The 16240-nt window shown below is 39.2% G+C and overlaps 1 protein-coding gene across 1 annotated transcript in view; it reads right to left on the minus strand.

Moving 5' to 3' along the window:
* trpc7b (transient receptor potential cation channel, subfamily C, member 7b) overlaps positions 1-16240 on the minus strand; it is a 67477-nt gene that overhangs the window by 7959 nt on the left and 43278 nt on the right. Inside the window, exons 8-9 of the mRNA XM_085429780.1 lie at positions 2582-2777; positions 1160-1378 (exon numbers count right to left, since the gene is read on the minus strand). Of these exons, the coding sequence (XP_085285906.1) occupies positions 1160-1378; positions 2582-2777 (415 nt within the window). The remainder of the gene's footprint in view (positions 1-1159; positions 1379-2581; positions 2778-16240) is intronic.

Below are 16240 nucleotides of genomic sequence, written 5' to 3' on the forward strand. Positions count from 1 at the left end.
CTGACATTTTACACAGTACTGTAGACTGGTGCAAGCTCGTGTATCGATCGCTTGCTGTACTTCCTCGGCTCGGCTGTGAAACTGTCAGAAAACTTTAGGCGCTCACAGAAGCACCGGGGTGTAACCCATCTTGTCCTGCCTGAGCATTTGAGCAGACGCGGGTAAAGCTAATAGCCTGCCTAATAGCCTAGCTGAGGTGCTGAGGTGAGCCATTTGAGTTTAAGGATCAGGCAGCAGAAATGCCTGCAGAAAACACCAGCACCAAGACTGATTGCGCATTAAATGGTCTATAATATTTTTGTCACACGAGGCATTTTTGTCATTGCAGTGATTTTTATTTAGAAGCGCAAATCATAAGAGGAACAAAGTGTGAAACGGAACTAGATGTAATTTCTAGACTTGCAGTGGGAATATCCTACATTTCCTCTGGGGTTCCTGGTTTGCCTGTGTGCATTCTCCAATTACAGTTGCTAAAGATTCAGTATTTGATGATCATTATACAAATAACTGACCCATATGGGCAACTCCACTGAGGATTGTGGTGGGTGTAATCAGCGTTTATTGCCCCTTCATTGATTTTTAGCAGTTTAACTACTTCCATGTAGGAAAATAACAATTGCGCTTTAGCCAGAAAGGATCCTGTCAGCAGAAAAATGGATAAAAAAAGCACTGCATTTGTAGCAGTAAATATTAAATTTAGTGCTAGAAACCAAACCAAACCAAAACTTGACTACAGTTGTTAAAAAAGCTGAAACAAGTTGCTTACAAAATGTATCACTAACAATCAAAGGAGCTTGCAAAGAAAAGCGTCTGGACTTCTTTAAGTTACTTGAAGACGTTTCACCTCTCATCCGAGAGGCTTCTTCAGTTCTACGATCAAATGGTGGAGAGTCCCAGATATAAACCTAGTGGGAGTATCCCCCCACAGAGGGACAAAAGGACCCCCTGATGATCCTTTGCAAGCTCCTTTGACTACGATGACCTGGATGACTGAGAACCTTCACAGACATATCACTAACAATCAGTTTAAAAGAAATAGTCTATTATTAAATGGCTTTGGCAGCTAGGTTTGGAAAATCATTAATTAACCATGAATCACAATGTCATTAGCAGTTTGCCAAACATGTGTAAAATAATCAAATATAGTAAAAACACTGACCTTGGTCTGGGAGTTGAGCATGCCCATCTCCACCTCATTACGGTGATGGCCGTTGGCCTTGCAGAGGTGAATCAGACAGGACTTGATCCTTAGGGCCAAGTAATAGAAGGACTTAGGGCTGGGAACGAGGTTAAAGGGGGCGGGTAAGGTGCGGCCCTCATCAAAGTAGGAGAGCCAAAGCTTAGCTCGAGCAAACTTCCACTCCACATCGGCATCCTCCTGCAGAGGCAGACAGAAAGAAATCAGGTATCCAGTATCTCAAATTATTAGAAACCTTTAAAACCTTTAAATATCAAAATTTGTTTGGTTATACCCCTAAATTTCAAATTTGCCCAAAATGTTGACTTTAACTATGTAACTTACATAACTGTTATTTAATTTTTTTTGTAATGTGTCAAATGAAATATTTTCGATGGGAATATATACCAAGCACATTTTTGTTAATGATTATTTGAATAAATAAAACTTTGATTTCATATATTCCAGTTGCATTTCACTCAAAATTATTGCTTAATGTTTATTGAGGGTGAAGAATGATTTTTTCAGCTTAACTATCTCAGGTAAGAAAGACGGCAATAAAAGAAAGGCTAGGGCTTAGTGTTTATTAATATCTGCAGTTGAGATGTTTTAAAAGAGAAGGCAAAGAGAGTTGACTGCATACCCTTGCTAGAAAGAATCTTTATTAACTCACTCCTAAGTGCCTTTCATGTCTATGACCTTGCTTTGTAGCATGTGTGTCACTTCAACACTGCAGTGTAAAAAAAATAAAGGGTATAAACTGAAGTGCGAACACATGCAACAAGCTGGTCTACAGTAAAGGCAGGGAACATCAAAAAGACCAAATGCTCAAAAGGAGACTAAGTTTAGCAATAAACAGATGAATAATAATCCTAGAACCTATCCTATCCTATCCTATCCTAGAACTTCCGACAAGGCTTTAAGTTATGAAGCATCCGAGTGGATTCCAATAATCTTTTTTCTCCAAGAACAGATGAAATGTTTAACTGTAAAAAGACAACCCAAATTGTCTGAATGATGATTATTTGAATAAATAAAACTTTGATTTCATATATTCCAGTTGCATTTCACACAAAATTATTGCTTAATGTTTATTGAAGGTGAAGAATGATTTTTTTCATCTTAAATATCTCAGGTAAGAAAGTAAGTATTCATTTTTAGAACAAGCGTGACAAAAATCAGAAATGTAAAAATTATTTTAAAACCTTTTGGGTTTTTCTGGGATACTCATTTTATTATGCGTTTGATGTTTTTACTTGTTGCCACTGTATTGATCTCTTTGTTTTTTTAAGTAATGGTGCAATTCTCCTGCAGGCACAATCAGACACTCATACAAATGAACCTTATTGACTTGTTTACAATATTACACCCTTTTTCCATTGATCAACTATCCTGTTTTTGTACCTCTATCTCCTGGTAAGAGCTGTTGATCATGGCAATGAGCATGTTGAGAAGAACTACCACCATAGTGACATTATAGACTCCGTACAGCACGTAGCCAATGTTCTCTATGAACTTATGGTCATACTTCAGCACCACCGAAATCACTTCAGACAGCCCGAAGATTGACCAGAAAAGAGTCTTGAAACTCTCCTCTACCCTGCAGGAACAGAGAGAGATGTTGTAGCAGTCAGGAAATCAGCACATGCCAGTGACTACACATACAAAGCCCAACGCGTTACCAGCTAATTGCTGTTTCAGTCACACACATGCAAACACATGAAATGCATTTTAATGTTGTGGGATTTGTGAGGTGGCACTGATGAAATACCTGGTGAGTCATGTCCAATTTGAACACATTGCTACCCCATTTAGATCTCTCTCACACACACAAACACACACAAACACACTTATCTATAAATACAACCATATAGCACTGTATGTACCACACAAAGCAACACATCGAAAAAGCAGGGAAAAGTTCAGCTCCACAGTTTGAAAGATTGGTTTATAAATCTCTGTTCATTAAATTCTCAGCCTAGTCCTTCATCGACCTTTATTCAAAATAGAAACGTCGCTGCACTTAATAGAAAAAAAAAAAGATTTAAGATGAATGTGCATGTGATCCTTTCGGGGGTATCAAGGTTATATCTAGAAAGAAAACATTTAAACTCAAATGCATTCAACGTTTTTAGGAATAATGGAAGTGAAATAAGTTTTTTCACGTTAAATGTCATACTGAATTATACTTCTCACTCTTGTGGTTGATGTATAATTCTTAACTCCACTTGACTCTACCTCTGACATTTAAGTATGATAACTGAAGCATGGCTAATGTTTCATTTAAAGCGTATAGTGCTTTGCTGTTTCTACTGAGATCCACACTCAAACTCTCAGTTCTGCCTGGAGGATCATTCTCTCACACTGACCCAATATGTGTTTAAGGGCCAGAGGGCTGAGAAAGGAAAACAAGGTGTAAAAAAAAAAAAAAAAAAAAAAAGCACAAAGCTGTGAGATCTCTGAACATTGACATTCATGAACATGTCTGCTGTTAAATATTCCACGAGTGGTATGCATGGGCTTGAGATGGCAGAGGGGGGCTCAGTGGGAAGGAGGGAGACGCCTGGTTGGATTGCTGGAGGGGTTGGTGGTGGGAGGAAGCTGTGGAATAGAAGATCTGTAGGTTCCTGGTTGAGAGCTATGGGTGTCATCCAAATTATCTTCTTTCAAAGAGACAGTGTTTCATTGGCACACAGAAAGGTAGGTGATGGCACCTGCTGGTGGCAAACAAGACACTCGCATGCATACCAAGATAGAAGCAGACAGAAACACACACAGACAGACTTTTTCCTCCTCTCTATCACACGTAAAAAACAGACTCCTTTGGGTACCTCAGGAATAACCTTTCAAGAAGAAAGCCAAACATACTCTTTAACCTTCAACACCAGATCAGTGAATTTGTCTGTGTGCTCTATCTCTTAAACTCAGATAGAAGATATCTAAGAATATCTTCTATCATTGCCCTCCATACTTACTTCCAGAAAACATTAACCAGTGCGCAAAAATAACCTGAAAACCATTCTGGAATTACTTAAATACTACGAGAAACTGTTACAGTCTCATTGTTGAATCATGTTTTGCGTCGATCAACCTTGCACATTGTTGCTGCTGATTAGAAATGCTCCTCTTTAATGACTCGTTTTTTCATGCTGGCCTCTAAATATTGGCATGCAGTCACTATTGTTTTGTGCTGCTCTGATGATAGCTGAATAGTGTATATATGAGCAGCTAACCACATGGCAACAGCTTAATGCATTTAGGCATGTAGACATGGTCAAGATGCCATATTTAGGTTCAAACTGGGCATGGGAATGATGGGAAGAAAAGTGATTTAAGTGACGTTGAATGTGGCATGGTTATTGGTGTCTGAATGGCTGCTGTGAGTATTTCAGAAACTGCTGATCTACTGTGATTTTTCCACAAAACCATCTCTAGGCTTTACCATGAATGATCCAAAAAAAAAGAGTAAATATGAGCAGTAAAGCTTTGGGTTAAAATGCTTTGTTGATGTCAGAGGTTGGAGGAGAATCACCAGACTGCTTCGACCTGATAGGAGGGCAACAATAACTCAGATAACCACTCTGCATACCAAGGTATGCAGAAGAGGGTCTCTGAGCACACAACACGTCAAACCTTGAATCAGACCACACCACCTGCTACTCTTGACAGCTAAGAACAAAAAATTGTGGCCAAGAGTGTACCCAGGGTTAACCCCTTCCTATTTATTTTATATATCAACCGTCTGACTCAGTGTTATAAATGCTCATTTTCACTGTTATGCTGATGTCATAGCCATGTACCGATCTTTTGATGTATGCATCTGTTTATCACGGAGCACTCATCACAAACCCTAAAGCTACAGTTTGCTGACAATTTTCTGTGTTATTGTTATGGCTCATTTATTTAACATTATACCCTTTTTAGTAAGCTACATGAGGCACTTTAGAGTTGTCATGATTCAAGCAAATGGAAATTTAACAGGTTCAGGAACATATCACTATGCATCAAGTAAGCAATTTCCTCTGTACTCTCAATGTAAATATACATATCAGGAACAACGTGGAAGCATGCAAATATCTGCCCCCATCTCATCAGGATACTTAATAAGTACTTGGAAAAATGTGCATCGTACAGAGGGGTACAAATTACTGGCATAAGCATCAACATATTGCAGTGGCATCAATGACTGAAGGTGTCTGTAAAGAGAAACACATTGAAAAGCATTTACAGCAGTTCTTAGGTGGTTTTCTTCTTTGTGTTGTCACGATAGAGGCTCCAGGCATCAGACAGGCAATTGCTCTGAGGGGAAGGCTCTTTTCAACAGTATCATCTCCTCACTCACTATTCACGTCACACACATCCAGAAGCCAATCGTGCAATCAGGAGACGAGAGGAAGGTGATTTTGGTGGACTTCCCTTGAAAACCTGTTATTTTGATCCTTCTCTCTTTTAATAATGGTTTGTCACTTATCTGAAGCCTCTCTTTCAAGATTAAAAAACACACACACACACACAGACTTTCCTGTCTTTGAAATTTGAAAGAAAACAAAAAGGAGGACAATTATCTTCTCTAGATCATATTGTATCCCAATTATCTTTGAAATCAAATTATTCTTCCAATTATTCTTCCAGGTCTCCTTTCTGGCGCTGTGAAATGCTCACTCGATTTAGATTTTCATGTCCCTAAAATTCAAGTACAGATAATGATGAAGGGCATTGTTCCAGCTAACATTAAGGCCCCATTATACCAGACATTCACAGGAACACACACAATTAAAATCTAGCACTCGTTACACAGTAGACTATTTATATTCCATGTCCATCTGTTTGCCTAGGCAGATTGTGAGTTTAACATAACATCCAAAAATGTGGGTGATATTTACAAGTGGACAGTGTCAGTGAAAGTGAACCCCTTCTTGTCATGTCAACTATGTAAAAATATAAGGCTACATACATGCCCCTCACTTCTATCAACCCTTATGTGAATTGAACATGGAGTCACATGTAGAGTATTTAAGCGAGCTGCATTTCTTTTATACTGGATTATACTGATGCATGGGCAGCCAGTGTCGCTGTGCATCCTCATTTGTTTTGCTTGCTTTGTTTTCAGCTTATTTAATTCACTCAAATCTGTGTGAGATGCCTCTCAGGGAGAAAGTGCAATTATGGAGAATTTAAATGTATCCTTGGAGATCAACGGGACTGATAAATTTGAATTTGTGTTTCGCTAATGTCAGCTAAGGTTCCAGTCATGTGTGTATTATTTAATACCCTGTTACGGAGATGGATGAGATGCTTGGTGCTCTGGATAATGGAACATTTTTTAGCAACCTAAGAATCAGATTATTTCATTTCAAACCAGTGTGTCTGTATGTGTGTGTGTGTGTGCGTGTGTTTTACAATAGGGTTGTACAATAGGCAGTGAATCAGCAGGGACAGTCGGCATCTTGAAACGGCTATGAATTGTGTGTTATTATCTGTTATTAAGAGTGGCAGCTCCCTGTAGGCTGCATGCAGCATGACGACTACACCACACATGTACAGATACTCACACACAACAGTGTTTCCATCAAGCCAACACTCTTCTCTGACTTGTATCCATCACTTTAAAAGACATTACATTAACATTTAACCTCATTCATATCCTGGAGAGGTGCTCTAACCTTAAATTAAGTCTTCAATCTAAAAATTCGGGAGTTTTTGTCCCCAGAAAGACGCTCATTTGCCGCAGTGTGACTATGTAATCAGATTTATGTCCCCACAACATCAGCAGTGAAAGTACACACACACACACACACACACACACACACACACACACACACACACACACAATCTCGCTCTTTCTCTCTCCCTCCTTACCACACTCATGCTGCCTGGATATGTGTGTGGGAGACTGGTGAGTCACCTCGGCTCTGCAGGAGCAGCCCCAAACCCAATCACCAGCAGGCCCAAATCAACCTCTCTGCCCCAGAGACATGCTCTCAGTCTCTCTCTCTGTCTCTCTTGCGTTATGCTTGGAACTCTCGTTGTCTTTGCTCCTCCTCTCCTGCTATCATCTTTGTCTCTTGTTTAGCTGCTCTATCACTCTCCCCTATTTTCTCATTATATTGCCATTGCCATTGCTTTTATATCTTTCTCCACATCGTCCTCTCTCCCTCCCACTCGCTATTTCCATCTTTCATCCCTACAGCTTTTAGCTATTTCTGTCACTCAATCTATTCTTTTGATGTATACGTTTCTTTTTTCAATATTTTTCTCCTCGTGTATTTCTCATTGTTGTTTAATCTGCAGCAATACTTTCACTGGCCAAATGAATAAATGTAAATGTAGCCAACTGTTCCGCTTTCTGTGTCTCTGAATCTTTCTGACTCTCTCTCTCTGTCTGCCCTTCAGTCATTAGTAATATATTAAATTCTCCTTCCCAATCACTACTCCTCTACTCTCCTCAGATCTCCTCTTCTTTCCCCTCCTCAGTTCTCCTCTCTTCTTCTCTCCTATCCTCTCTTGTTCTGCAAACAGATAAGTGCTCAGACAAATACAGATTAAACATCTTTAAATAGAAAATTCTGTTTAACTTTCTACCTATTACACCAAAAGAGCTGTCACTATGGTGACAAAAGGGTGGGACACTTCCCACCTCAGGTTTTAATGACTGAACGAATGCCACTCCTAAGAGATTCCTGCATGTGTGTACGTGTGCTTGTTGCTGTTTCTGATACACAAACAACAAAGCAGTGGGGAAAAAAGCATGGGGAAGTGAACAAAAACACAGACTGAATCTGTGTGTCTGTTTATGAGTGTGTTCACACTGGTGTGACAGACAGTGAGATACAAAATGAGGCAGAAAGTGAGCAACGCAAAACAGGGATGTGCTGGTGTGTATCTTCAGGCAAGCTGTGATAGAAATCTTATTAAGCAGGGAATACAAGACCACAAGATGAGCAATTAAGAGGCTTTTGCTAGTGAATCAAGCACAAGATCAACTTTTTTAATTTGCTTGTTCCCTCACTGTCTGTCTGTTTTTCTGCCTCTGTGTCAGTGTACGGTTTATACTATTTCATAAGCATTGGCACTGTTTGGTTATGAAAATGTGTGATATCGGTTACGTTCTTTCTTTGCACTTTTCATTTACCAGTAAAAATGTGAACTGGTCGTTTGTTAATTCTTTCCCTGAAGCTGCAAATATCTCGTCATAGCTTAGCAAAGAAGGCAAGCTTTGAGTTTCTCCACATGTTATAGAAGTGTGTATTAGACAAAGGTCTAGGAGAAAGAATTTTATTTATTATGATCACAACTCTAGCAAATTAATTACCTTCATAAGAAAAAATAGCCTGCCATTTTTGTTGGTCAGTACTTTCTTTTTGTTTAAGTAGCATAGTCAGTATGGACATTTGTATATATTAAAATATGTGTCCTTGTTGACGAAGAAGAGAACCCACCAGCACAACAAAAGCTACAGAATGAAGATGGAGACCAATGCAACTGCCACGACAGCACCTACACAACTCACTGATCAAAAAAATCAGTAGTGGAGTTGAGAAAGGAAGTACTTTGTACTAATAATAGTACCAATGTTAAATCCTATTGTAACATTAGGAGGCTACTCAGCAACCATCCCAGCATTTTAGTCTGTGTTTTCTAAATAAAATATAATGTTAATATTTTAAATAAACAACCTGATTTAAAATTATTTTAAAATCAATGAGTTTATGTCCAATTTTCTGTTCAAATTCAATTGAATATTTTTTATAATGCACCAAATCACAACATCAGTCACCTCAAAGCACTTTATGTAGTAAGGTATAAACCCTACAAGTACAAGTATGTGAAATAATCCTTTTGGTTGTGTTGTTTTAAATTAGGGGTTTAAAAGTCATAACAAAGAATCAAGTATTTACTGGTATTGATATAGGCCATTCAATTTCTGTTATCATTACATCCTTTGTTTAAAAAAATCAGCCTGAAACATCATCATTCAAAAGGGCTTCTTCTTTAAAAATCAATAGCAAATGTCTGGAAATTATACTGGAGCGTTAGCCTAATGAAATGAAGCTTCTTAATGTAGCTGAAATTAAATGAATTTCATTGCAAACAATTATTGTCAGACAGCAAAATTTCAGATGGACTAAATCTCACCAGAGGGAAATTGAATGCTTGACATAATTTGTCATGATAATGGAAGACGTTACTGAAAAACACTGAATACTGCCAGAAAGTCTAAAGCATTGCCACTGACATTTCAAATCCCTTACTGGTCACAGCACATGAATGAATTCTTTCTCTGTTACTTTTGTGCCTCTCTTCTTTCTGTCGGGCTCGCCTTAATTATAATTGTGTCTCCCCTTCTTATTTTGACATTCAGATGTGCTTGACTGGTAAAGGCTGAACATGACACATCTGCCTCGCCTTCAGAGCTAATAAATTCTCCCTTTTGCTCTCACTTTGACTCTGACGTCTCTCACACAACCTCTTATCTACTATACACACATCCCCTTTCTTCCACAAAGATCCCTCTCTCCTCTCTACCCCTCCACTCCCGTACATCACCTCAGACCTTCTTTCATGGTTCCTTTGTTTTTTCCTCTTCCTCTCCAAAAATCCCCCCAGTCTGCACTTTGTTTTCAAACTCCTGCCTGCATCTTCAGGCATGTAAATCTAAGTGCTATTTTTTACTCTCCTCTTTGGCCTGATTCTCATCACTGCTGGTTCTTCTCTGTTCACGCTGCATTATACCTTATGCATTATCACTTTATATACACGTTTAGTCTCGGATGCCTCTCATCTTGTATTTATGTGTGGCATTACAAATGAAATACACACTCTTATAAAAGCAACTTCAATATGGTGACATGCCTTTAAAGGTCATTATGGTATATAAAATTTAAGTGAATTGGCAATAATGATCAAATGCTGAAAAAAATGTAGGTAACAGGATTTATTTCACAGTACTTGCATTCTGATTTCTTCCCACCTTGTCAAACGATAATGCTGAGTCTCTGCTAAGCCTGTGTGGTTGCTCAGTCTGCGTGACCTTCTCTCATTCTCTCCTGTTGTCTCTCTCCCTTCTTCTTCTTCCTCTTTTGTCTACGTATTCTGGCTGGTCTCCCGCGTTTTGCCTGAACAACGAGCCAAGCCAAAAACACCCTCCTCTGCAACGTTCCCTATGGTTCTCTTCTCATCCCTCATTCCTGCCATCTTCCTCTGTCCTCCTCTTCTACATTCACTTACTTTGTTGCACTGCTGTTAGCCGTCCCTGTGATTCTGCTACATTTATTCCACTGTTTTACTTCACCATTTGTATACTGTAATCGACATTTTGATTTTGATTTTCAAGGTCCTTGACACACCGCTATGTCTTTCTGTTTTAGTTTTCCCGTAAGATTTAATCCCATCTCCATCCATCTCATTTTATTCAGCTTTTACCTTCCCTGTCCTTCTCGCCTCTGTTTTCTTCCATGTCTGTGCAGTGTTGTCATGCATGACTAACTGGAAAATAGAGGCAGGTCCAGGGCTCTATCACCACTGCCCAAATCAAAAGCGTGTGTGTGTGTGTGTGTGTGTGTGTGTGTGTGTGTGTGTGTGTGTGTAAACTGATTTGTACATAAATGTTTGTAATGTCTGTATAAGCACCTAGTATGTAAACACAAACACAGCAAGGATGTGTGTGTGTGTGTGTGTTACAGTGTATTTGCACTTGTGAAAAAATAACTGTGGGCTCTTAACAAAGAGCTTTTTGGGTTTTTTTTTTTTTTAAATGTGTGAGTCAGAAGTGTCTTCACACCTCAGGAGATAGGGTCCGGTGTGTGGCTATTACAGCTCAGTCCCCATTAAGCCTTATCAAGCTGTGTGTTTATGTGAGTCAGTTTTTGCTCTAGTGTCACTGAGTATATATGTGTGAGGAAAAACGATATCCTCAGCTTCACTCCTCTCTCATATGCTGCTTCTTCCTTTCACATCCCTCCCACTGTGTCCCAGCTTGAGTAGTACACCTTTTGCTGCAGAGACTAGCAGAGTACTTAAATTACCTTTTCGTCGTAACGACTAACACAATAGTTTTACAATTCAAGTGAGCAGTTTTATACTTTTTCAAAAAAGAAATCTGTTACTGTTAATATTTGCCCCCATTTTCCTGTCTCTTTTGTGGCAGATAGTGCCATATAAGCAGAAGATATCCAATTTTGCTCTTGTGTCAGCGCACATGTGTACTTCAGCCAGTGATATGGGACAGATAAAAGCATTTATGTAGTTGAAGTATTAGCTTCATTTTAGAGTTTTTGAGTGGAAACTTTACAGTGAAATGTAAATTATCTCGAGGTGACAAGTGTCTGCCAGCTGAGAGAGCTGAAAGAGAACCATTTCTAATTTTTAAGAAGCACCAGTAAACTAAGTACAGCTTCACAACACAAGCAGAGAGGCCCATTGAGTATAACAGCTCCCTTTTAGAAAGCTAATGCTGTTACTTTGAGGGCAATTGAGATCCTTGTCACTCATCACGTGGTGGAGAAGATGCTGCCATTGTCAACTCGCCATTTAGTAGTGTAGAGTTACAGGAGAGAAGATTTTTGCCAAAGATCTCTTAATAATATGAACATAGATTAAGTGTTTTCTTGCTACTATCTAAATGCTGAGATGCCCTCAGAAATTCATTTACCAGGTATACCTGCTTAGCTGCTCATCAATGCAAATGTCTATCATCCATGTGGCAGTGACTCAATCCGCTTAGGCATGTAGACAAGATCAGGACAATCTGCTGAAGTTCAAACCGAGCATCTAAAAGGGGAAGAAAGGTGACTTTTAATCTGACTATTTCAGAAACTGCGGATCTACTGGGATTTTTCCTGCACAACCATTTCTATGGTTTACAGAATGGTCTGAAAAAGAAATATCCAGTGGGTGACAGTTCTCTTGGCATCCTTGTTGATGCTAGAGGTCAGAGGAGGATGGAAAGACTGCTTCGAGCTGATAAGATAATAACTCAGATAACTACTTATTACAACCAAGATATGCACAAGAGCATTGAGTGCACAGCATGTTGAATCTTGAAGCAGATGGGCTACATAAGTAGAACACATTGCATGCCACTTCTGCCAGCTAAACCAGGAAACTGAGGCTACAATTTGTACTGACTCACTAAAATTCAGCAACAGAAGATTGAAAAAATGTTGCCTGGTTGCAAGGACCCTGGACGCATGGATTCTGGCTTTTATCAACAATTCAGGCTGGCAGTGGTGGTGTAACTATGTGGGGGCTTTTTTGGCATACTATGGGCCCTTAGTACATTTGAAGAATTTAAATACCACATCCCACCTGAGCATTGTTGCTAATCATGACCATCCATTTAAAAAAAACTATTTTTTATCACTTTTTAAAAGTTCTGTTTCTTCGTTATTCTGTTTCTTTTCCCTCTGGGACCGTGTGTACATCATTTCGTTCCACCTCATGTAAACATGTGATGCGAATGACAATAAAGCTCCTTGAATCCTTGAATGAGCTCAATACACTGAAATGGCTCTTTTAGACAAGGTCACCAGATTTGAGTCTAATGAGAGATTTACATTCTCAAAGTACAGTTGCCAAATCTGCAGCAACTATGTAATGCTATCATGTCAATATGTTACAAAATCTCTGAGGAATGTTTCCGGCACCTTGTTGAATCTGTGCCATGAAGAAATAAGGCAGTTCTGAAGCAAAACAGGGCTCAACCCCTACAAACAAGCTGTATATAAGAAGTGGCCGGTGACTGTATTTTAAAAAATGTTACAAGTCTTGGGTTCTGTTAATTGGGGTTTTGGATTTTTAGTCATATTTGTGATTCCTATTTTGATATTTATTCTAGCAGATTGTGAGCTTTTTTCTTGTGATATAACTGAGTCTTTGATTCCTGATTTTACTGTATGGTTATTCTAGCAATGGCTGTTTTGGTTCATGTTTTGGTTCTCGTCTTGATTTTTATTAGTGGTAAATTTGGTGGCTCCCATTGTCTTCTCTGTCTGTTAGTGGCTCTTTTTCCTGGCTCTGTTACCATGCCTAGAATGGGGTTTTTAGTTATTTCCTGTTTTACTTTGAAGCTCGGTTTTCTTTCATGCCTTGCATTAGTTTTAGTCCCTCCTTTGTTTTCACCCGTGCCTCGCCCCACTCATGTTTCTTGTTTCAAATCAGCCCTTGTTGTATAAATAGCCCCATCTTCCCCTTTATTCTTTGTCAAAGTGTCTGCGTGGACTCCCTTGTGTGCTGCTAAGAGGTGTTCCTTTTGACGCCCTTTTTACACCCTTGTGTTTTTTGGATCTTTGCTTATTTAGGGCTTATAAGCGACTGAAGGTTGCTTTTGTTTAAGCGATTTCGCCTCCTGCATTTGGGTCCATACTACTGACATGATCATTATAGATATTAGATAACATGGTGGGAGTATATGACACAAGACACTTGTTTTGTTTGTGTTCTTAAAATGTTTCCCACACCTATTGGTCGTATGGTGATCATATGCTATTCCCTGCAAAGTTTTAAGTTACTTTTAGGTGGTCATACTATAATCAAGCTACTGTTAATCCATGACGATGTTTAGTGTGTGAGCACTAAGCAAGAGTGCTCACACACTAAACAGCAAAAAAGTCCAAAAAAAGGTTATGAATTTAGTTAAACTACCCACAAGCTGCTGCAAACAGCAAGTGCTCTGCTGGATGGCGAGGAACAAAAGACATGGATGGGGCAGTGTCTTTTGAAGGGAGAGAAAGGCATAGAAAATACATAATGCACAGATAGATGGCATTTATATATATATATATAAATAATAATAATAACAAAAACAAATAGTGTCTCTCTGCACAGTTTAGTCCTGGCATTGCTCTGACAAGCGCTCTTTGGACTAGGTGAGAATGTGAGACTGACCTCTGGTGGCTGAACTGACAACAACAGAATTTAAGATTTTTGCCATTTGAAAAGCATCTTTATACAGCTCCCCCAGCCAGAGTATGCAATCAAGAGTCCAGAATTCATGGACAACCTCCCCCTTGCTCCCTTCCAGCCACCCACCCACCCAAATGCAGTCAGAGGTTGATAAAATGAGCAGAAGTTGAGAGATTTTTAAAAAAAAATCAGCCTTGATGTTGATCTCTAAAGCAGAGGAGTGAAGTGATAAGAGGACAATGGACAGAGCTGGATCACACACTCGCAAAGGAAATGACTGTGTCTTTTTTTGTACTTGTTCCTGGGTTTTTGAGAAGTCTACATTATGTCGGCATGTCGGGTTGTGGCCATCTTTCACCATTTCAACCCCATTAGACTCTGTTTCTGCAGGTGAAATCGCCTTTCTGTCAGCTAACTCTTTGCTCTGTCTGCCTGCTCATCACGTTGCCTGAATCTCTGGCTCCATGCATGCAGCCAAGCAGAACCCACAGCCTTATGAGACCCTATGCTGAGGCTCAGCAGAGGGGTTACTGTATATGCACAGCATAGAAGTGTAAAGTGAGTCAGCATGGAGAGGCAGAGCCCGCACACTAGAAGTCTGGACACACACCTTTCATCATCAGGGATTCTAAGGTAAGGCATTTAAGGCAAATGCTCAGTGGGCCATAAAGTTGGTAATTACTCCCGGGTACACATACATCACGGCTGATAGGGACATATGAGGACAGGGTGTAAACAAATAACAGGGAATTCCTATCACCGCTTCTGGTATTTGATATCATCTGTTTTTATGTTTCGACCCCAGCTAGTTTTAGTCTTTCTTTTAGATATTTGACTGTTTTTATTTGGTTTTATCTATAGCTTATGCATTTTTATTATTTAGTTCCAGTGTACAGCACTTTGTGTCAGCTGTGGTTGTTTTAAAGTTCTCTATAAATAAAGATGAAATTGTATGGTATGTTGCTTTAAGCTGTGAATACTAATCACACTGTGTAACTTTGTTGAGAAGAATTTAATAGTTTTCTTTCCAGTGGTCAGCAGCTCTGGCCACTAAAAGATGTCAAAAAAAACAAAACAGGGAAAAACTGAAAAATGAGGATGAAAACAGTGTCAGTAAATGACTTCAAAATAAGGCAGAACTGTGCTCTTAGCGTAGCTTTTATTACATTACAATTTGGGTAAAAACATTTATCTGGCAGGCAGGAGGGTAGCCTATTGAGATTTACTCCCTGAACAGATTTTTTACCTGCTTTTGGCACTTAGCAGTGTTCATTCTGGATTTTGTAGACTGATACTTTTGAACCAAATGGACATGTAGACCTAAAAGCACGGTGGTGGACTGACAGGTGTACAAGCAGATTAGACGGCAGGCAGGCAGATGAATATCAAACAGTCTGACATGGTTGATTCTGCCAGGGACACTGAATTATAATCACTGCACAGCTGGCCAAAACGAAAACGGTAATAATACTCTAAGGTTATCCTAACAATATGCAGTCTAATTTTTCATCTGTGGTTGTGTTGCGGTGATAAACTGCTGTACAAGCAACAGCAAATAAGATCACAGCACAAGCTGGCAAAAATCATGCTGCACTAAATCTACAAATTAGATTTGGGCTCGTTAGCAAAACTCAACAAATATCCCAGGCTCTCTTTAAACTAGGAGGGTGAATAAAGCAAGACAAAAAAAGCAATGAAAGAATTTTCCTGTATTTTCAGTAAATAAGAGAACAGTATATACCAGAGTAATTACAAACCAACTTGTAACACATGATTTGCTTTACTGGATTGAGCAGATATATTGTAATGTGAGCTATTTAAATCTGTAGATGTCTTTCTCTCAGAAAATGAGTAATGATAGGTGACAGAGCGAGACCTCAGAGAGTGTTTTCTTTCTCAGATGAGTGATGATAAACAGAATGATTCTGTCAGCAATCTAAGACAGATAACTTTCCTCCAAATATCCGACAATGACAGTGAAACATCCGCTGCCACTTTGATCGCAGCTGATAGGAAAGGATGGGTGAGCAGAGACACGGAGAAGCTAAAATGAAGAAAAAAAGGCAGAATAACTAAGATTGAGACTGATTTGTTGAAGCATCCAGTTGCTTTATAAGCAGATTTATACTGCAAAACAAATGATTTGTATGAAAGTGAATT

This window comes from Copadichromis virginalis, linkage group LG2 (genome assembly GCF_057382275.1).
Source record: "Copadichromis virginalis isolate Kocher_CV1m ecotype Utaka linkage group LG2, C_Virginalis_male_GT1.1, whole genome shotgun sequence".
NCBI classification, from domain to species: Eukaryota; Metazoa; Chordata; class Actinopteri; order Cichliformes; family Cichlidae; genus Copadichromis; species Copadichromis virginalis.